This window comes from Zootoca vivipara, chromosome 8 (genome assembly GCF_963506605.1).
Source record: "Zootoca vivipara chromosome 8, rZooViv1.1, whole genome shotgun sequence".
Lineage (NCBI taxonomy): Eukaryota > Metazoa > Chordata > Lepidosauria > Squamata > Lacertidae > Zootoca > Zootoca vivipara.
Window position 1 is genome coordinate 40,012,868 of NC_083283.1, and position 24,049 is coordinate 40,036,916.

Below are 24,049 nucleotides of genomic sequence, written 5' to 3' on the forward strand. Positions count from 1 at the left end.
TCAGATTACAAAAAGTTCTTGGAGCTAGGAGGAGAATGTAAAGAAGAAATAAAACTTTCACAACAACATAACAGCAGTTAAAATGGTTCTCACCAATTGTTCACCAAGCTTAATAAGCTGCTGTGATCACTAATGACCTCTTGGAGATATATGAAACATTAACAACTGCTCTGGTCATGTTGTACAGATATCAGAGAACATCTGTACCACATCTGTTCTATTTATATTATTTTAAGTGTTGTTTATAAAGCTTGGTTGGCCACCATGAACATTCTGTAGAGGCATGTTGGCACAGTACAAATTTTAAGAGAAAATCCTTTGTCCCTAGAGGATTTTAACACTCTTGCTCCAAAGAGCTCAGGACATTGGACATGCTTCTCCCCTTTAACAACACTGTGTGGTACAGTAGGCAAAGAGATAGTGACTGACCCAATGTCACCCAGTGAGCTTCATGCAGAGTAGGAATTTGGCCCTTGGTGAAAGGCAGTGTTTTATTTCTTGGGCCTACAAATTTTTTGACTACAGATGGGATTACTATACCAAGTAGTAGCCTCTAGTCATAGTTTACTTCTAACAAGTGACAATTGTGGTGATTAGCCTTTATCTGGTTGCACCACTTCAAACTGCAGGTGACAAATCCCATGATCTAATAGTCCTCCATACAAAAAAAGAAAAATCTGTACACATAGAAAACTAAGTATCTGGGGAAATGTTATACTCTTCTTTCTGATATGCCATTTTCCTACATGCAGTGAATATCTGTATGAAGGACCATTCAGCCATCTACCACCTTGAATGGTACCCTCTAGAAACAAAGTTACCACTTCATGCACTGTTTGTTGGAATTAGAGCTGGCTGGCTGATGTTTTTTTGTCCATTCAAGATTGGTCAAGTCTCCAAGGGCCACACTCCAGTGGTGATTGTATTTTTTTTTTAAAATTCATTTTTATTAAAATTTTCAAAATTTAAATACAGAAAAATACAAAAAAGAACGAATCACAACATCTAAAACGACACAAAAAAGAAAGGAAAAAACAAAAAAAACCACTAATCATATTTCAAATTTTCTATCTTATCTATAATGGACCTCCTCGAGATCCCCCTCTATCGGTTCATTGTATATCAAACCTCACAGATTCTAATCCTATTTTCTTTCCCTATATTCATTTTCAATTTCCCTTATATTTTACTATCAAAGTCCGTTTATCACTCTAAATTTCCAAAGCAAAAATTTCTAAATCATTAACCTGCAGCATCCATATTTGCTTAAATTACTCTTCAAATATCAATTTTGCAATATTTTTCATAGTAGATTCGAAATTTCTTCCATTCCTCCTCCATCTTCTCTTCTCCCCGGTTGCGTAGTCTTCCGGTCAGATCAGCAAGCTCCATGTAGTCTATCATCTTCATTTGCCATTCTTCCACTGTAGGCATTTTTGGTGTTTTCCAGTACGTTGCTATTAATATTCTAGCAGCTGTTGTGGCATACAAAAACAAATTCACATCCTTTAAAGGTATTTCTTTTCCTACCATGCCCAGTAGAAAGGATTCTGGTTTTTTAATAAATGTGTTCCTGAACACTCTCTTCAATTCGTTATAAATCTTTTCCCAGAAATCCTTAACTAGTGGGCAGGTCCACCACATGTGGTAGAATGTTCCCTCTGCTTTTTGGCATTTCCAACACTTATTGTCCTGTTTGTGGTAAATCTTAGCAAGTTTCACTGGCGTTAAATACCATCTATACATCATTTTCATCATATTCTCTCTTAACACAGTGCAAGCGGTAAATTTCATATTTTTCCCCCACAATCTTTCCCAGTCTTCCATCATAATATTATGTCCCACATCCTTCGCCCAATCTATCATCACTTTTTTTGTCTGTTCATCTTTCAAATGCCACTGTAGCAATAAATCATACATTCTGGAAAGATTCTTTGTCTTTGGATCTAACATTTCTGTCTCTAGCTTGGATTTCTCTAATCCAAAACCAATCTTCTTATCTATTTTAAACATTTCATTTATCTGGTGGTATTGGAGCCAGTCATCAATGTTACCTTTTAACTGTTCATATGTCTTTAACCTTAACTGGTCTCCTTCCTCCACCAGAATTTCTCTATATTTAGGCCATTTGGTCTCTAAATTTATCCTCTTTCGTGCTTTCGCTTCCAACGGTGAAATCCAAAGAGGTGTTTTCCTCTCTAATAAATCTTTATATTTGTTCCAAACATTCAACAACGATTTTCTAATTACATGGTTCTTAAAGCCTTTGTGACTCTTAACCTTATCATACCATAAATACGCATGCCATCCATACACATTGTTAAACCCTTCCAGGTCTAATATATCTGCATTTTCCAACAAACACCATTCCTTCAGCCAGCAGAAGGCAGCTGCTTCATAGTAGATTCTGAGGTCTGGCATGGAAAAGCCTCCTCTATCCTTACTCTCTGTCAACAACTTATATTTAATTCTAGGCTTTTTCCCTTGCCATATGAACTTTGAAAGTGCCTTCTGCCATTCTTTGAAACATTCCAACTTATCTATAATTGGCAATGATTGGAACAAAAATAACATTTTTGGCAATATATTCATTTTCACCACAGAAATTCGGCCTGATAAGGACAATTTTAAATCAGACCATCTATCCATGTCTCTCTTAATTTCATTCCAAACCTTTACATAGTTATCTTTAAACAAATTTAAATTCTTCGAAGTCAAATTCACCCCTAAGTACTTCACCCTCTTGACAAATGGCAGACCAGTGGCCTCCTCCAACCACTTTTTCTCCTCTACTGTTAAGTTCTTGTCCAATACTTTGGTTTTACTCTTATTTAATTTAAAACCTGCCACGCTTCCATATTCCTGAATCATATTTAGTGCATTAATTGCACTAACTTCTGGATCTTGCAGAGTCAAAACTAGGTCATCCGCAAAGGCTTTTAGCTTATATTGTTTTTTCCCCACTCTCACCCCCTTAATCTCATCCTCCTTTCTTATCATTGATAAAAGCACTTCCAGGGCCGATATAAATAAAAGGGGGGAGAGAGGGCACCCTTGTCTGGTTCCTTTTTCGATTCTAATTTCTTCTGATACCACATTGTTTACAATAATCTTTGCCTTCTGATCACTGTAAATTGCATTTATAGCATTCATATATCCTCTTCCCACCCCCATCCTTTCCAAATTTTTCTTCATAAAATTCCAAGAAATATTGTCAAATGCCTTCTCTGCATCAATAAAAATCAACATCGCCTTAGTATTAATCTTCTCCTGTAGTAGCTCCAGTATATCAATAATATTTCTAATATTATCTTTCATATGTCTGCCAGGCAAAAACCCGGCTTGATCAGCATGGACTTGTTCAACCAAGACCTTCTTCATTCTGGAAGCTAGTACATTTGCAAAAATTTTGTAATCCACATTAAGTAGGGAGATGGGTCGATAATTCTTCAACTGTGTTCTGTCCATTTCTGGTTTAGGTATCAGGGTGATGTAAGCTTCTTTCCAGGAGTCCGGTGTCCTCCCTCCCCTCAGTATTTCATTACATAAATCAGTCAAAGGTTGTATCAGCCATTCTTTTAATGTCTTATAGTATTTGGATGATAGTCCATCCGGACCTGGTGCTTTGTCCAATTGCATTTGATTTATCGCACTTTCCACCTCTTGGGTCGAAATCTGTTGGTTGAGCAGGTTGATTTTATCTTCAGATATCTTCTGCAATCCATTTTTTTCCAAAAACTGTTCTATCATTTCCACATTCTCTTTTTCTCTTTTATATAGCTGTTTAAAATATTTCTGAAAGCATTTTCTAATCTCGGCTGGGTTCTCTATATTCCTCCCGTCTTGTATCAAATTTGTTATTGTGTTCTGTTTCTGTCTCTTTTTCATTTGCCAAGCAAGCAATTTTCCACACTTATTTGCCGATTCAAAAGTCCTCTGCCTCATCCATTTAATTTTCCATTCAATTTCCTGATTAATAAGCGACGCAAACTGAGCCTGCAACACTTTAATTTCTTTCTGAATTTGAACACTTTTAGGCTTGGCTCTCAATTCTTTCTCTTTCTCCTTTAATTGTGCCAAGATCTTTTCCTTTTTCTCATTTTGTTCTTTTTTCCTCCTCGCATTCTGCTGGATCAGAAGACCTCTCATCACTGCCTTGCTGGCGTCCCATACCGTTCTTTTTTCAATTGGTGTATTCAAATTAATCTCAAAATAATCTTTCAATGTTTTTTGCATGTTAGTTACTACTTGATTGTTTCTTAACAAGGTATCATTCATCCTCCATCTAAAAGAACCCAGCTCTGATGTTTTCAAGTCCAATAGAACAGCATTGTGATCTGAACATGTTTTGGGGCATATTTCAGCCTTGTAAATTCTCGGGGTCAGCTCTTTTGTTATCCAGATATAATCCAATCTACTCCAAGATTGATTTGATTGGGAGAAGAAAGTTTGCTCCCTTTCCATTGGATTTTTCAGTCTCCAAGTGTCAATTAAGTCCAATTCCTCAACCATCTGAAAGAAGACTTTTGGTAATCTGCCTTCATTTGTTATTTTATCTTTTTGTGATCTTTCCATCAATGTGGAGACTGTTCCATTCAAATCCCCCAATAAAATCATTTTGTAATCCAAATAGTCCAATAATATGCCATGTAGCTTCTTGTAAAAATCCGCTTTCCCTTCATTTGGTGCATAGATTCCTAATATCATTAGCTTTTCGCCTTGCGTTGTTATTTCTACTGCAATGTAACGTCCCTCCTCATCTTTAAAAAGTCTCTTTGCCTTATATTTTTCTTTGACATAAATTACGACGCCCCTTTTTTCACTTTGTCTGCTGAAATGAAATCGTCTCCCAATTTTTTATTTTTCAATATTCTTCTATGTGCTCTGGTCACATGAGTTTCCTGAAGACAAATTACATCCAGTTTCTGTTTTTCCAAGATGTGAAACAGTTGATGTCTTTTCTTGGGTGCGTTTGCGCCATTTATGTTCCACGATAAAACCTTTAGCCCCATTGTCATTTAATCATGTGCTCCTGGGCCTGCTCCTGCGCCTAGATCCGGCCCTAGCCCGGGTAATGGTTCCACTTCCGGTTCCGGCCTTCCTTCTACAGCTGCGTCCAATTCCCGTCCGTAGTCCTCCAAAAATCTTCTTTTATCTTGAACAGATCTTATCTTAATCTTTTTTTGGTGGTACTGGAAATGAAGACCCTCCGGAAAATCCCAGGAGAAGAAGATCCCTTTTTTATTCAGAGCCGTAGTCAAATCAGTGTAGTTCCTTCTGAGATCCAGCAGGAATTTGGGTACGTCTTTATAAAGTATTATTTGTACTCCCTTCACTTTTAAGGTTTTTTGGTGGTGTAGCTGCAATATCCTATCTCTTTGTTCTTTTGTCTGAAAAGTTACCAGGCAGTCACTTACAAACTTTTTCCCTTTCTTTGATCTCGCTCCAAATCTAAATGCCTTGACAATCTGAGTCGCCAATTCCTCTTCAGACAAATCCCAGGCTCTCTTAAATTCTTGGATTAAAGTTGCCTTCAAATTATCTTGTTCAATTAACGGAAGAGCCCTTATTCTCAAATTGACCTCCCGTTCCCGAAGCTGTAACAGAGCGATTGCAATTTGAGCCTGGTAATTCTGTTTCTCCAAATCCTGCAGCTTCCCTTCTTCCAGTTGTGAAACTTTCTTTTCCACTTCCACTACTCTGGTCTTGACCTGTTGGAATTCCTTATTCAATGTTCCAAGCTCTTCTTTGATTAATTTGAGTTCCTCTGTATTTTTCTTCAACTCCTGTGCGCTATTATCCTGCCCCTCCTTCAAATTTCCCAACATCTGTAAAACTTGCTCCTCAAAAGTGGGGGAGGTCGAACCCTTCCTCCCTTTTCTAGCGGGGAGGCCTGTTGATGGAGTATTGTCAGCGCCAGACATATCTTCCTGCAGCAGCTGCCTCTGCACTAACGTTCAAGGTCGTGCTTATCTCAGTGTCCTTTATTCCCACAGCTGCTTTCCCTGCCGTTTCCCACCAGAGGTAACAAAGAAGTATAGTCTTTGAGGCTATTACGGTATTCTATGTAGCAGATGAGGAGGCACGTCGTTATTTTTTAACCTTTAAAACTTTGCAAGCTTGTATTGTCCAAAGGTAGCCTGGCAGTCAATCAAGCAAGAATAACATTTCAAAGTATCCAGTTTACAGTCTTACTTTAGTTGCTGTTAAGCTGGCCGGCTCCCGCCCCCAGGGATGAAGAGAAGATTTCCCTTTTTTGAAGAAAAAAAAAATCTCAGTCTTTCAGGGAAATCTAAATAACCAAAGTCTATTCCCCCCTCCGTTCCCTGTCTCAGTGGGGGTCTTTTGTTGTAGCGAGAATTAAAGCTGTCAGCTATCGAGTCTTTAACAGCTGCAGCACTCCGTCTCTGTTTCTCTTTGCCGATAGAATGGGGGGAACCCGACCTCTGTTTCAAAAGACTCCCCCCGTGACCAAATCAGTCCCGAATCTTTAATTTTCCCAAGTTGTTACTCACAGGAAACCTTTTCTTTAAATCCTTTTTGGAGTAAATCCGTCGCTCATTCCCTCCAGCACTAGCGGCTTTGCGCTCCGAGGAAGCAGGAAACTTGCGAGGCTCGCGCCTTCCACTCCGTCCGCTCACAGCCCCCCCCAAAATCGGGGGTTCTGGGGGTCAGAGGAGGCACCAGGAGCCTCCGCCAATTAACCACGTCCGCGAGAAGCCCGACTCGCGGCTCTCTTGGGACTCGCGTTGCCGCCGCGATCGTCCCAGACCTCGGAAGCACCAGGGGAGACGCAGAGCGATCTCTCCTGCGGCTGCACGGGATGGCGACGAATCCGGAAGTCCTCCAGTGGTGATTGTAAGGCAGAAAACACACCCTCCCTCTTGCATGTATGCATCATAGTTAGTCACCACTCATGAAGTCCATGACTGCACACTCACCACACATGCAAACCATGATCATACACACACATAACACTTTTCTTTCTCTCTTTCTCTCTCTCTCACACACACAAACACAGACTGTATTCCCCCCCCCCTTACAGTGCTGGGCTGAGAGGGGAGGTTGAAACTCAGCCCTGCGATAAGGGCCATCACACACACACATACACACTAATGGCAAGAACTCTTTCTCCATAAACTTGCAGGGGTGGGAATTACAGCCTCAAAAATGGCTGCTAGGGAGAGAAACTCAATGACCCCTGAGGTAACAGGATCCTTGAAAGGTGAGATATATTCTCTCCCCCACCAACCATTTCAGGGAGTGTACTCTTTCTCCCCAACCCTACCCAAGGCAAGTTAATGGCAAAAAGCAATCTCTCCATTAACTTGCACAAGAGAAGAAAGGCTCTCCTCCCAACCTAGGACTGTGGTGGGGAATAATGGTTTTGTGGGCCTGGTCCAGCCTGCAACCTACAGGTTCACCACCCCTGGATTAGAGTGATGCCTTAGGTTGAAACTTATTGAAACCCATGACAATATTGTTCCTGAAGAACATTTTTCAGTTATAAGCAGACATGCTCGTGGAAATCAGAATTGGGAAACAGGCAGCTCTGCTCATTCACATCTTTCCCTAATGGATGGTTGGCTTTATCTAAGTAAACCTCACTCAGATCATTCGCATCACTTGGTGAGAATGTTTATCTATTGTCTAAATGAAGGGTTTTTTTTTTTCAAAACAACAATGGATTTTAGCTGGGCTTCTTGTAAACCATTGTTTTATTATGATAAGTAACTATTGGACCTTATATAAATACATTTCAAGAGCTTGCTTTTTGGATGGTTTTATTTTCATGATGGTTGTCAGTAACATTTAGGCAGCCAGATTAAGTTTTTAACTCTGAATCGTACAGAACATTCACTAGGTGGCAATCATGGAAGTAGCTTGCCTGTTGATATTAATTAACATTCTTCCTTCATAGGGGAGGCACTCTGGTGCAGATGAGGTCTATGCAAAGGGTGGAGAACTATTTCATAAGTCCTTTCCTGGTTCCCACTGGGAATGTTCTAAATGTCTCCAGGAATGAAAGTGAAAGCTGCATATAGAAATCAATCAAGATATCCAAGAGTTTAATGTAGCTCACTAATGTGTGCCCCCCCAAAAGGAGCCCAATGAGGACTGAGCATGCTCAGTGGGCACATAATGTTGATTAACTATTGGGCAAGAGAAACAAAACTGTGAAGAGGAGAATGGAATAGAGTGGCTAGAATCATGAACAGAAGCACTCCACAGTCCACACTGATTCATTTGGTTGCAGACTCCACTTGCTTATTTTTTAAAAAAATTATACCCAGGAACGTGGCTGCAACTCTGTCACGTGGAAGATTTTAAAAGAAAAAGCAACTATTATTTCATTTTATAGATTTATACCCTCGTCCTTCATAAAACTCCCAGAATGGTTTATAAATCATCACATTGGGGAATTAACTAAGAAGCAGAGAAATCTGATCCTCTGGTGTAAGGATTGTTGTGCTACTAAGCTTCAAATCATAACAATAATAACTTAGCTAGTGTGTTAAAGGTGTTTCACATCATTATCTCAGTAAAGTTTACAAGACCGAGTAAGATGGGCCAGTGTTAGAACTAATAAATAAATTGTGAGTAACAATCCTATTGTTCTCCCAAAGCTGTGCATACAAGACGGGGTTCCCCTGCTTTGCCAGCTGGCCTCTTAATTCATTTCTGAATTAATAAAGAAACCATGTCTACTTTTGAGGAAATAAAATACACTTATGACTGAAGGAAACAAAGGTTATCATGCAAGTTAAATAGTAAGATATAAGTTGTTAAAAAGTATTTAGCCAAAAATGTTTTCCAAAAATACTGAAGGGCCAAGGGAGACTAAGGAAAAGATGGGTCATGATTAGTACCTTGAAAAAAAAAGGATTCCAGATAGCACAGAAAGTCATGCCACAACATCACACCACAATATGGAGAGGTATGCACCAGTATCATGACAGCCATGCCAACACCTTTTCCCTGAAACTTGTGTCTGGTCACAGACTGATTTTCTTATTGGCCTGGTTTGCACATCACACTACACCATAGTTAAAATAAACTATGGTTTAATGTGAACAAAGAGCGTGCTGGTGCACACTGCTGAAATTGCAGGCACTTTGCTCATCCCCAACTCCTGCTACTGCTATACTACCAGGAGACAAACCATGGTCTGTCTTGTTGGGTAAACCCAACCCAGGTTCATGGTTTGTTGCTTTCCCAACAAAGCATGTCCAGAAGCCAAAGTTTGTTCTCGGATTGTGACTTGTAGTTTGTTTGGGGACAAGAAACCATGAGCCTGGGATCAGACAACACAAGCCAGACCATGGCTTTCTCCAGCAGCACAACAGCAGCCGGAATGGGGAAGGAGCCACATGCCCAGGAAAACCAGTATGCTGCTTGCTCATATTAAACCACAGTTTATTTTAACTATGGTTAATGTGATGTGTGAGCCGGGCCTCTCTCTCTTTCTTAGTCACACACATACAAACAAAACCAACCCATTTAATTTCAAGGTGACAGATTCAACATGCAAATTTTCATAGTGATTTCTCTATAAGTTCGTTTCACTCCAGTTAAAAATGTACAAACTCCCACTTCAGAAAATCCAAGTCAGCAATATCAAAAGCTCAACTATGCAATACAATCAACTATTTAATGTAATGCCACTTTCCAACATGCTTTTATTTAAAACAATGTACTACTACTTTATCATAGTCTGAATTCTTGGCTCCCCAAATCAGTTTTATGTGGCATATCATGCAGAAACACAGAGAATTTTGACAAGGCTAACGTTAAGCTAGAACAGAACAAGCACCAGATTCACTCAGCACTTAACTTGTCCCATTAAAAAGTAGGCTGTAAGATATTTTCTTTCTGAAGTGTATAGTGGCTTATAAAAGCAGGAAGAGTTGCCAAGTTATAGAAGTGTTTGAGTACTCTTGCCCTCATTAAAAAGCACTCCCTGGCAACCAGCAGCTCTGAGTGTTCCAGTTAGCTAGCTTTTATAACAAGGAGGAGACAATTTATGGTGGTATGCAGCATAACTAGAAGTCACAGTGCATCCCTCTGTTACACAGCTTAATCATCCAGTATCTAGAACATAACACACTGTATGATCTGACATAACTTTTTACAAGCAAAAGTGAATATCTATGATGTGCTAAAAGAAAAGAAAAAAGAATAGAAAGCTTTGCTCCCATTGTTCATTGGTTTATTAATGGGAAACCTACTCAACTTTTGGGGATTTATGCCCAGCCTTGGCTGAAAATAGGCCACAATGAATATATTACCTCTTTCCCATCACTATATATCAGAAGTTTGTATCAGAAAAGAGACACACACTTAAAATGTCTCTTCTCTAAAAATTAGATTAGTGGGCCAGAAGTATAGCCAGCACTCACTATAATTTAAGCAGTTTCTTGTGATACTAGAACAAAACTCATTTTGCTTCTTGTGTTAGGAGGCAATTGCAGATAGGTCTTCGAACTTAAAAATGGAAAGCGTAATGCTGGTGGTCAACAAAAGAGGTTCAAAGACTGTCTCAAGGCAAATCTAAAAAATGAAGTATAAACACTGACAACTGGGAAACACTGGCCTGCAAGTGCTCCAGTTGGAGAACAGCCTTTACCAAAGGTGTCATGGGCTTTGAAGAGACTCGATCTCAGGACACAAGGGAGAAACGTGCTAAGAGGAAGGCATGCTTGGCAAATCCATACTGTGATCAACTCCCACCTGGAAACTGTGGAAGGACGTGTGGATCCAGAATTGGCCTCCACAGTCACTTACAGACTCTTTGTTAAAACCGTGTTTATGGCAGACAATCTTACTCAGCTATGAGTGATCACCAAAGGGAAGAGAGAAAGAGAAGACATGGAGATAGCTTTGCTATGCATTTTATGTTTTCAAGGGACATGATTCTGCATTTACTATATTTCCCTGTCTTGTACGTTTTTTCTGATGCAGCCAGAAGTTGAACTAGGTTCCTTCCAGGTTTCTGTTTGTCCCTAACTCAGAAGAAATCACACATTATGGCCAAATCAATCTCTAAATCAACAAATTAAAGACATCCAGTCATTTTACACTAACTCATAGAACAGCCACAATAGGAAAATAAGAAAACACTCACCATTTTTTCCTATGGCAAACAAATGGCTCAGCATCTAAGTAGGGAATGGATTTCAGCTTCAGTAAAGAACTGTATAGAGACATGGTAAACCAGTCACCAACCATTTTGGCTAGCATGACTGCCAGCATGATGAGTAGCAAGGACTGTACATCATTTGTGATCTCTACCTAAAGAAGCGGCGAAATGAGAACATGCGTTACTAGAAAAGAAGTGTGTTGTTGATAATTAGAGGTCATCTGTTTAAAGAAACCGGTTAGATGTTTTATTTACAATTACATGGTACAAAAATTCTGTTAAATAAAATACTGTAGGCTTTATGTTCCAAACTAATAAATAACTGCAACATGATGTTACGATTAACAGCCATTTTCAGCACTTTTTGAATAGCATTGTTTAAGAGTTGAGAGTATTGTGGGCCCAATTTTATAGAACTCCCTTTCAGTTGAGGTCAGGCCTGCACTCCATTGCAGCCATTCTAAGACAGGCACTTTCTCAGTATGCCTGATGTGCTCACAGGCTCAAAAGAATAAGAAGAAGAAGAAAAACAGTATCCACTAAAATATGGAGGACCCACTAAAGTATGGATTCTCAAAGTGAGAAGCCGCCAGAAGAAACAAAAGACATTTGCTAACCAGCCCAAGCAGAAACACTGTGCATTTCTCAGATGCGTTTTAGAGCTTTTTTGCTCTAAAACTTTGGGGTCACAGATAAGGATGGACAATTCAGTCAATTCCTGGTCCATGTAACTTTCACTTTTATTCCTTCTCCATCCATTCCCTCCCTTTACCCTTTGTGTTGAACATCACTAAAATGCATTTTAAAATACTTAAAAGTTTTTTACAAGGTAGTCGAAGGGCTGAATTTGATGTTTTAAAGTCTCTCCCCCACCCCTAAACAGGTAAGAATCTGGGTAGCAATGCCAACAAGCAGGATGAAAATGGGGTTGCAGATGTCCCTGGGAGTGATCAGAGAGAAGCTGACATGACAGGTAGGGCTGGTGCCACAATGGGTTGGTGCATCTGGATGTTAACCAGATGGTTGGTGGTTCGAGCCCACCCAGAGATGGCTGTGGGCAGGATTCTTGCATCGCAGGAGGTTGGACTAGATGACCTTTGGAGTGCCTTCCAACTCTAAAATTCTATGATTCTATGCAGTCCCACCCATGGACATTGTAAAGAAAAATAATGACTGCCCTATCTGTATTTAACCTTAGTCAGAACGTCTTGCAAGTCTCCTTTCAAAGGTAATTCTACAACATCCAGCCCATTTATAATAGATGGGTGGTTGCCTCACTACTCTTGCAGTAACCTTGATGTGTGGCAGCTGACATAGCCTTGCTGCCCTTATTAAATAATAGGTGAATTATGTGTGCTCCAGCGCATGAAGTGTGTGAAAGAGAGAGCACTGAACCTGCAAAGAGGAGACTCACACAGGTGATAAGACTGTTATAAAGCAAGTGTAAAGAATCCACTTGAATGTTTCACCTCAGCAGCCACTGAAGATGAAGTCTTAAATTATTAGCTACTGCATGTGTAACTGTCAAGACATATTTCTTCACACTTTGCCATGAGATTAGTCAGCTTCAGCAGCTGTGTGGTTCCCCTCCAAACAAGGCACAATATAGGATGCAACAGAGGGGTGGAATTGTGCTACCCATCATCATGGATGTCACAGCTACTCTCAGGTAGATCTTCATGGACCAATCTAGACATGGTGAGGGAGAGCCATGTACAAAATCACCTGTGTTTCAACACTTAAAGGGAGCTGCAATGGAATGGGCAATTTGGAACAGTACAAAAGCACCATGGGAGAGGCTTAAAGCTTTACCTCTATGCCATTTTCCTGATTGAAATTATTCTCACCAAAGCTATTATTTGTCCCATCAGAAGAAACATGCAAGTACCCATGATATATCTGTACATTTCTCCCTGTGGGTCAAGCAGCAACTTGTAACGAGGGGCAAATTTACTCAGAAAAATAGCAGAGTGAAAGAGTGAACCAACCACCCCAACAGCTAACCTTCTCCCAAATCAGAATGGCGCACAGTTGCTTTTTTATGTTTTTAAATATGGGAGCTCCTATCTGGATCCTACTCATCAAATGTAATTTAACTATGTAACACACGTGTTAAGTTCATTCCTTATAACTACACTTACGTATAAATATAATCTTAACTATTTTATATTGTAGTCTCCTCAGGACAGTGATCTTTCTCTTGGCTGTTATTAAGTCAAGTATAGTGGTGACACCACAAAATAATGATACAGAAACAATATAATTCTGAACAGTTCTCTCTAAATCATAACAGCCGCACTAACTGGGGAAAGAGTTAAATTCTCCAATAAGGTTTGGCTTTTGGGGAAACACTGTATCCTCAAATAGACCTAGATCTCATGAGGGGGGGGGATGGACAAGAGCACACCTGCTGCTCTATAAACTGATAATCTGAAAAGACCCCACCTCAAGAAAACTTGTTACTTGATTTGGGCTGCTCATAATAGGTAAACCTTCCCCTAGCCCTATACTTTGTAGAAATAAAACTTATACTGAAGGGACAGATATAAGAAGTAGGCAAATTGGTGCTAAGATTTTAAAAAAAAAAATGGAAGGAAAGGAAGCAAAAGAAAAACAGGAAAAACAGCTTAACAGCCAGTAAATTTTATCTTTTAATCACGTGCAATGTAAAGTGCACTTAAGGAAAGATTTACTAGTTATGCTTGATTTTGCTATCTTAAGTAATTTAGGTCTTATAGAGGTAACAGGCCATGCTGAAGACAGCTTGCCTTTAGGGTTCCTGCTCCTATCCAGCCAGCACTGCTAATGGATTAAAGAAAAATACCATTAATGGGCAGATTTATAATTCATAAATCAGCAAATTAGTTTCACTTTGCTTACCTCATACATAATTGCATGCTTAGTGAAATGCTTCAGAGGCTTTTGGAAAAAACCAACCTTATTTTAGTCACTGATGGAATTTTTCTGCAAGCCCTACAGTGATGTATGCCCCACATCATTATAACCAGTTGCCCCCCCCTGTCTATTATTATAGTTTTATTACATAACACATACTTATGCATTTCATTAAGAGCATCAACAGGGCATGACACATCAAAGAGAGGAGGGCAGCTGCCCAGGAAATTCAAAAGACACATTTTACATAAAACTACTGATAAAAGCTCTGGCCCTCATTCTTAGTCACACCATGGTTAACTTGTTTCTTGGTTTGGCTTTTGGTATTGAAAATGTAGTCAAAATGGAACCTCATTAGAGTTGGGCCTGCTGATGCAGCAGACTTTTACTGACATTTTTTTTTACTTGAATTCATTGGAGGGGAGAATCTAGTTAAAAACGAAGTCATTAGGTGCAAAAAAACCACAAAAAACACAATTGTAAAGGCAAAGAGGACGGCATTTATATTTACATTCATAAAAAGGCAAGTGGCTTGTGGTAAATGTGAACTTTCCTTAAAACCTAACAGCTGCCTGCCTCACCAAGTTCCCTTTCTCTTCTTGAAAAAGATACTGCATAGTCCAGCTCAGAACTGTCTAACACACTTTACAAAAGTGATTTATACCAAGGATGCACAACTCTAATAATTTACTGAGGTTTTTACATTTTTACTAACTCCAGAGGGCCTGCATCACTATGCTAGCATCTTGTTATCACTGGAGTTTTGGAGATTTTAAAATATATTGTATTGGTTTTTATTCATAACAAACGACAGTACAGCATACACTTGAAGCCTGGAAGACAGACAAGCCCAGATAATTTTGCAGTCCTAAGAACAGAGAAGGTTAGGTTTTTTAATCGATTTTCTGTTAATCTTCACGCCCCACCCCACCCCACACACACATCCCTTGCTCTGTAAATCTCCTCCTTTTCACTCCCAACTCCAGATTGCTCTACGTACTATGGGATAATTTCGTTGTTCCCGCAAGGGGACAATGACAATAAAGGTATCTTATCTTAGTTCATATTTTCACTGTGTTTCCAATGTAGACAAAGTGATGCAGGCATTTCTTCCAACTTCACCTTTAACAGGCCTTAGATGTTCCTACATCGAAGGGATATAGAAAATTGATGTTTGCAATTCTCAAAGGGGTGGAGGGTTTATAAGGAAGTGTTAGAGCTCGGGACCATATAGAATTCATGTTTCATGTTTCCCTCTACTCGACATATGCTTGAAATCTGAGGGCAAACTCGATTAGCTAACATGTTGGTTCTAGCAATGTTACTTAAAATCACAGCATAAAGGTTGGTACTGTGGTACAACCACTGGAAGTCTCTGAACAATGATGTTTAAGGAAAAGGTAGGTCCACTTGCCCATTTTTGCTTGCTCAACAAAACACTTCCACGCTGAAGTTGCTGCCGTCAGTGTATGTCGAGCACAGCCAGAAAAGCGCTTAATGACACTGACAGATGTTTTGGTGGGTTTTGTAACAGATGGAAACCTTTTAGAAATTTATTTTCCTTTCCCAAGAGGAAATGTCAGCAAGGTTGTGATCCAGTGTCATGATACAAAGAAACTGAAGTCATGCTTTAACCATGAGCAACTACTGAGACAGTTCATCCTAGAACATGAGCAATAGCTGTAGCTGCATACATTGGCTGAAGGTATTTGTAGCACTTCCGGTTGTACACAGAACTGTCATTGTGATTCTGCTTCTGTCTATCCTAGTCACTGCTCTAAGACTTTTCCCATCTAGCAAAAAAAGAAAAGAAAAGAAATTGCCCTCCCAATCCTCACTACTGGCTTGTCACTCCCTTTACAAATAAGGCCAGCTGTTACTTTTGGCTGCAACTGTATTTGGCTCCTTAGACGTACAATTATATCTTTCTCCAATTCAGATTTCGTTCCATTTTATCACCCGAAGCCAGTTCTTACCATCTGCATGAGGAGATTACTACTAGTTTCCGGCTGGATGTGCACCTACAGCTGTAAGGTTTGCACTTGAGCCAGCAGTGTTTAAGTTACTGCTGCCTAAAGAACCAGCAGCGTTCTACTTTTATTCCATTTGGGCTTCCCAAAAGAGACAATGTGAATGGTTCATACCAAGATTTAATCAGATGTGGTCTTTGAGCACTTTATTAGCTATAGTACAATTTAAGAGATTGTGAAGAGGATTTCCAACCACTCCTGTTTCTAGGCCATATAAGGGTCATTGCAATAATTTTTGTCATCCAAGATCCTCTGCCTGAGGAGACATTTCAGTGGACAGTAGAGACAGCCTGGCCAATGGACTCCTGGGGCACTTCCAGATGACCTATTTATTGGGCATTCATCCCAATTTGCTTGCAGGGAGATTAAAGAACACTGGCTATTTTATTAACATTCATTCTGATTTGTTGGCGGGCAGGTCAAAAGATGTTGAGTCAATGCAAGTGTTATCCCACACTTTCCAGTACATTTTTCCATCGCTTTTGGGAAGTAGATTTGCTGTGCAAGAACTCCCTATCAACTATAATTGTGCAACCTGAATTTGCCCGTACAGTGGTACCTCGGTTTATGAACACAATTGGTTCCGGAAGTCTGTTCATAAACTGAATCGTTCATAAACTGAAGCGAACTTTCCCATTGAAAGTAATGGAAAGTGGATTAATCTGTTCCAGACGGTCTGCGGAGTACTTAAACTGAAGCGTTCATAAACTGAAGCGAACTTTCCCATTGAAAGTAATGGAAAGTGAATTAATCCGTTCCAGATGGGTCCGCGGCATTCGTAAACCGAAAATTCATAAACCGAGGTGTTCATAAACCGAGGTTCCACTGTATGTGTATGAATCCCATCCCCAAAATCGTCTGGAAGTGCCCTTGATCTCATCATTTTATTTCCTGTCACACTGCATATCGCATGCCATTTGCAATAGCTGAATAATCTGTTTGTAAAGTATGTCTCCATATAGTTGCATCTGCAGATACAAATGTACTTAACTGAAGCTTGTCCCTCAACATAAAATATTTTAGCCAGTCTGTATTGGCATTCTGCTGGTTCTTGAAGTCACAGCTGCTTAAACAAGCATCCCCCTGATTTCCTGGCTTGAATCTTCTGTTTAACTGTTTTAATTGTTGTTGTTTTTTCATTTTTATGCTGTTTTAATGAGCTTGTTTTGTTGTGCATTTTGATTTTGGGTGCTTATTTTAATATTTGGATAGAATTGTTTTATTGTGTACTTTAATTATGTGTCGCTATATTTTTTTTACATTGATTTTATAAAGTGTAAACCAATGAGAAGCCCTTTTGGCCATCAAACAATAGCTAATTTAATTAATTAGTATAATATAGAATATTTAAACAAACAGTCTTAAGCCTCCTATAGAGTTGCATGGGCTTAAGCACAGTTACTGGGTTGAAGTGGACTTTTCTCCATACTGAAATAGGAGCATGTGGAAATGTTACCATCAGACCTAGTACTTTCAGCAAAACAAGAAAGGCAGAGAGCTGGGTATCAACATGGAAAAGGTAAGCAGCCAAGAATGAAGAAGTGGGCAAAAGCCTGTGGGGTCTGGCATTTCTTTTTAAAAATCATTTTACTAACCTGTTCATCACCACCACATAACTCTTTCCAAATGGAAGACTGCATAGAGTGCCAAAGTAAACATTCCAAAATTATTTTGGAACCTATCAAACGCTATCGGAAAAATGTATTCACTTTACAATTCAAGGTCACCACCTTTAAACTATGTTTTTGAATTGTCACATCCAAGTCCTTTTTTCTTCTCAAAAAGGAATATTGCAGAGTAGCCAACATTACTGCAGACCCTTCAGCTTTTTTAAATTTCCTTAATGGTGCCATGATTTCTGCGTACTCTGAGTTACAGCTTTTCTGTGGTAGTTGTACTGTTTCTGACCTTTTTATTATTAAAAGTCCATAATGCTGGGCACAGCTTTCAACACAGAGACTAGAAAACGTTCAAACAGGGATTTGTTGGTTTTGTTTTTCTTTTCAAGATACCACATTTTACTCACACAATCAGGGCTCCACATCACCAGCCCAGGGGAGGCGGGGGGGTCCTACATGCTTAGAATAGGCTTGCCTGTAAAGATGTACAGAGCAACCTTCTCATTCTTCACCTTACTCAGTTGTTGACCATGTGAAAAGGACAAGGAACCTCTGCCCACATGCTCCAAGGATTCTGGCAGGGCACCAGCTTTTCTACCACAGAGCTTGTTGAAGCAGGGCAAACTGCTGCTGACTTTGACTGTGCTCCTCCACACTGCCAGTCTACTACTCAGAGACCAGAATACCAAATATGCTTTTGAGGCATTTGGTAACATCATGGCGGCTGATGGCGAAACAGCGTACAAGTTAGTTTATTGCATACCATTATAACCGTTAGGGAGATGGTCAGCCTTGAAACACCACTGAAGAAAGAAGCAGCTCCAACTGCGGCAAACAACCCTGGATCAATCCATGCACTGCGTTCATCAGTCTGAACCCCCAAAATGGAAACCAGTATCAAGCCAACTATCCTGCCATATAATGCACCTGTGTACCTGCAGAGGAAAAGAAGACAGTAAAGATACTTGTCTGGGCAGATAAATGGTTTTCATTTTCTCTTGGTAACTGTGCTAGCAGAGATCTGGCACTATAGCATGACAACTTGTCTCCGCGTTATAGAAGGGGACTGTCTTGCTGAAAGGGTGGGCCAGCTATGCTCTGATAAATTGGCTTGCTTGCTTGCCAATGATGTTATATAAAATCAAAGGCAAGTAGCACAAGAGAGGGAAGCATGCAGCCTTCAATGAACTAAATTTTAGAAAATTTTGAAAGTTCCCCAACCAAAAAAGAACCCCTGCTTCAGTGGGAGGTGATAGTCTGGTGTTTTCCACTTTTCCTTGTTGAAAGAGCAGGTTCTGTCCATAGGATAGAACATGGGTTGCGGAAGGGCTAACAAGATATCCCAGGGCCTGGGTGGGCGGGTCAGTTTGGATGACATCTGGTATCTGATTGGAGGGAATGGTTGTTGCTGGGGAATTTAGCATGTTGCAATTGCTTGATTGACAGCCCTGGCAATATATATGCATACAGTGGAACCTCGGTTTATGAACACCTCGGTTTATGAATTTTCGGTTTATGAACGTTGCAGACCCATCTGGAACGGATTAATTCATTTTCCATTACTTTCAATGGGAAAGTCCGCTTCAGTTTATGAACGCTTTAGTTTATGAACAGACTTCCGGAACCAATTACACCCATGCTTCAGTTTATGAACGCTTCAGTTTAAGTACTCCGCGGACTGTCTGGAACGGATTAATCCACTTTCCATTACTTTCAATGGGAAAGTTCGCTTCAGTTTATGAACGCTTCAGTTTATGAACAGACTTCCAGAACCAATTGTGTTCATAAACCGAGGTACCACTGTACTGAGCAGTTTGTGCCACCTCTTTGCTTCTCGCATCGAATCTCCCGCCCGCCCTCCGCTAAGTTTAGGCCCTTTGCACTGACCTTGCGGCGCCTGTCATGGGGTCGCCTGTATTCAGGGGCCTGGTAGGAATTTTGCCATCTGGCTGATTGGCTGGTGCCAGGTGGTTTTTGCCTACTACGCTGCAATTAGTCACAACTTGTAAGGTTGCGGTTAGGCATTGGTTCAAATAAAATGGACGAGGGGTATGGATTTTGGCTGGGCCTGACCCTCATTGATTGCTGCTGCCATATAGAAGTATTCCGTTAAAGGAATCCTGGGGCTCCACGTTTGTCTGTTTAACCCCGCTGGGGGTCAGGACCATGCATGAGCCTCGGGGAGCATCTGGGGAGAGGACAAGAAGAAGGGCTTGTGCCCCCTGCCCCGTCCTCTCTCAGGGGGTGCTTACTTACTGGCTCCCCTACTAGGCTAGAGGGAGTCAGATCTGTCCCAGGCGGGGGGACAGATGGCTGGGGAATCAATGCCTAAGCAACCACTCACATTATTATTTGTATTTTAATAAAGTTGTGGCCAAATTTAATGCCAAAAACCTTAAACTAAAATTACGTGTTTGGTGTGAGTTATTGGGGGGATATCTTGGTGCCTCAGCATGCAAACAATAAGTGCCCTCCAACACTGATGTGGAACAGCAGAGCAGCATTCAACACTCTTAGACATCAAATCCTTATTATAATTATTTTAATTGAACTTTAAAGGTGGTATCCAATGCACTCATTCCACGAGTGCAAAAATTTACCCTGGTGAGATGAAACTTCTTCCCCTCCACATGACCCACATACAACTCTTCTCTGAGAAGGAGAGGTTAGAGGAATCTCCAGAGCAGATTTAGAGAGAAGAGTGGTGGAAATTTCACTTTGCAAAGATAAATCCTTGCACTTGCAGAACAAGTGACTTAATGCTACATTGGATACAAGCCTAAAAGTTATCATAATGGTTTGGTAGGAGCTGTGTGTTGCTAATCTCTAGTGATGTCCCAAGCATTAATCAACAGGTGCCTCTGGCATACACGCAACCACATACCCCACAGCATTTGAAACTGAAATATTTATGATTTTTTTTCCCATAACAGGAGTAGCATCTTAAGGAAAGGTCTCTGATTACTGCATGACATATACCAGTAAGTAGAAGCTGCATATTGACTTTTTTAAAAATCACCTGGAAATAAAAGTAAAGTTTTGACAATAGAGTGTCAGATATATCTCACACGAACTCAAAATAATATCTCCAGGCATCCTTTTTATTGCACAGGCACGATTTGTGATCACACTGCTGTCATTCCCACTTTCAGTACTATTTACACCTGCCAAAGTTTTGGGATGGTCACACTGCTTCATTTCCAATCAGTGCACATCCTGTAACTTGTCATTGCTTTACATACTACAGATGTTCTGAGGGTTGGGGGTGTCCTGCTTTTGTTGTACCATAGTGCCACTAGACAACCATAATTATTTTTTCTGCTTCATTATTTCTGCAGTACTTCCCCAATGTTATCACAAAGACCAAAGACAGAAAGGCTTTCTGCAAAGACAGAAAGGCTCTGATAAATCATTAGCTCTGCCTGCTCTTTTCAGCCACTTGTTAAGCATCTTTCTGAAGGCGTATATGAGACATAAATGCAAATCTATTTTGTCCAGAATAAGAGGTGGATGGTATACATGACTATTTTTACCCATCACCATATGTAGTAAATAACTAACCTCTTTAATGTGTGGTGTAAGTGGAATGTACTGAGTGACTTTCACCATATTGTGGATTTCCGTAGAGATGCCTGCATTCTAGAGTAGCATAAAATGAATGCAATACTTACAGCATAGGTATAACCAAACCACTTGCAATGGCAGAGCCTGCTGTCAAGCAGGAAAGCAAGAAGTAGAATACAAGTGCCGTAAAAAGAGAGGCATATCCAAATTCCTCGTGAGTTCCACGTCTGAATAAGTACGTGATTCCTCTCATCCCATTCTCAGCCAAGAGAGCAGCAGCTTTAAATGAGATTGGAAAGGTGGGAAGTGAGAAAAAGAACAAACCAGACAGTTTATCAAACAGGCTTCTGTGTGGAGTTGCATCTGCACAGGTCTCAAAATTACTTTTTTCACAAAACCAATGGCTTAATTGTTCAATCTCAATTGGTAACTGTAAACCACAATTAAGGACATGTAAGTTGTTCAGATCCATCCCTTGCTACCTTCCCTTCCCCTCTCTACTTCCATGCCACCATCTGCTTTTTCCATTGTCTATTATAGATTAGAAGGATGATGTGGAGGAGGCCTGTCTAGCTTTGCTTTTGCTTGTTAAACTCTACACAGCACCAAGGACACTGATGCTGGTGGATAAGCAGATAACATTGTGATTGTGGTTGCTGTTTGTTATGCCACATCCTCCAACTCAAGATTAATTGGGCAGATAGGCAAGACAAGTCCTTTTAGTATTGCTGCCTATCCACCTAACCTATCAGGTCCTGTGAGCAAAGTCTTAAATAGGGCTGAGCTACCAAAGTCTCTAGAAAAGTGTAGAAGAGCATAACACGGTTAAGAAGCATCTGATCTCCTTGAAAGCCTCAGAAACTGTTTCTAGTTTGTTATTCACAGACAACCCCAAGTAACAGTGAAATCAAAGACTTTGGTCAAATTGTGTTCTGGAGAGAAACAGCATAGTTGGAGAAATGCAGTTACATGAATGCTGGTCATTCCTATTTCTAGTTCTACTCCCCACCTACCCTCCCGCATACCTTCATTAAAGGTTTGGTTGGAATATTTTGCTCCATCTGGTCCTGTCTCGATTGTTCCCTGGGGACAGTTATATTCTGAAATGTGCCACGTAGACTGGCTTATACTTGAAAAAATCAAAAATAAAAGAAATAATGTTGGATTCATGAGTAGAATACATACTGTAATAGGGGGTTCAGACATACTACATGTACTGAATAACAAGCAGACTTGGCCAGTCATCACCATCCTTGATAGATATATCTTCCTCCCAGCTCCAAATGCAACAGAGGAGCATGTAAATGCATAGAACACATCTATATGCAAGGAGATTCTCACCCAATCTGTACTCTCCCTTTCATAAAGGGAAAGTACACATGTAGAGCCCCATAACACACCAACTAAATATAAGAAAGGTGTATTTAAGCCCTTGAAAGATCTAATATCAAAGTTCACCATCCAGCAAAGACCAGTTAGGGCTGGGACTAGCCCATGTTGTCCCACAACTCCCCCTCACATGTTCTTTCAACGCGTGTGAGTATCTGAAGTCCTCAATATCTCTCCAAAAATATTCATTATCCTTTGAATAACTCTAGGATTGGTGCTTGTTTGGTTCTTTACAATGATGTGGTAAACTGTTTCACTTCTATATCTTTAAATCTGGAACTAAACTTAGTTTAGGAAGAGGAGTTAGCTTTGTGTTTATATGATGGACATCGTGCATATGTTCTGTACTTAAGCAGTTAGCCTCCATCTCTTTATTCAGAAGACAGCTCTCCTTTTTAAGCCCTTGCGTTGCAATGTGTATAATGGGGAGCCATCCAATCGCAAAAGAGCCTATGCCCACTGATAACTCTAGATGCGAGGTCACTTATCTTTTGGGGCCAGTGGGCACATATGGAATTTTAATAAAGTGCTATGCTAACCAGTGGGGGGGGGTCACACAATGGCTGCTGTAGGGCTGTGGCATAACACAAAATGGCTGCTATAGGGGAGGTGTAGAAGAGGCGAAGATAGTGCAAACAGGAATTGAGCAGGAAAGCCTAACAATATCTCATGCACTGCGATTTGTGAGGAAGCATTTACTGAAACCTTTCATATGTGCCATATAAAGAGGGGCGGACACACTAGTACCCACAGGTTATTGTGTTATTGAAATTTACTTTAGATGCATCATTTGAGAATTACCCAAGTGGATTATTTCTGTGATTTACTTACAACCAAATGTTTCTATAATTCCATGACATCATTTTGAAAGGTTTCTTAAATAGAAACATCAGAATAGGATGGATAGGAAGGTATGGGTGGATGGCATAGCTGCCAAGTTATCCCTTTTTTACAGGGATTTTCCCTTATGCTGAATAGGCTTCCTCGCGAGAAAAGGGAAAACTTGGCAGCTATGGTGGATGGGTGGATGGATGGATGGATGGATGGATGGATGGATGGATGGAATGGATGGATGGATGGATGGAATGGATGGATGGATGGATGGATGGAAACATTTCATTTCCTGGGCTCCCACATTCAAGCAAATTGTTGGTCTAGCACCAGCAACTTATGAAGTTGCACTTAAGCTTCATGAAGGGACCAATTCTGAAACTGAAGAAGCCAGTGGCACTTATAAAAATGCCTGCATTTCTCTTTCACTACTTACTTCTCTGGCTTAATAGATGGTTCAAATTCTGGCAGGTTCTTGACTGGAGTACAGTGAAAGAAATATGGCAAGTAGACCGTAGCAGTAATGGTCAAAACCTGTACGTGTTTTTAAAAATATATAAGAGAGAAATGTTGAATATAAA

At 40.2% G+C, this 24,049-nt stretch overlaps 1 protein-coding gene across 1 annotated transcript in view; it reads right to left on the minus strand.

Annotated features, from left to right (window-relative positions):
- LOC118090177 (chloride channel protein C-like) overlaps positions 1-24,049 on the minus strand; it is a 71,235-nt gene that overhangs the window by 23,492 nt on the left and 23,694 nt on the right. The window contains exons 8-12 of the mRNA XM_035125563.2: positions 23,905-24,002; positions 22,274-22,377; positions 21,356-21,527; positions 18,448-18,619; positions 11,126-11,292 (exon numbers count right to left, since the gene is read on the minus strand). Of these exons, the coding sequence (XP_034981454.2) occupies positions 11,126-11,292; positions 18,448-18,619; positions 21,356-21,527; positions 22,274-22,377; positions 23,905-24,002 (713 nt within the window). The remainder of the gene's footprint in view (positions 1-11,125; positions 11,293-18,447; positions 18,620-21,355; positions 21,528-22,273; positions 22,378-23,904; positions 24,003-24,049) is intronic.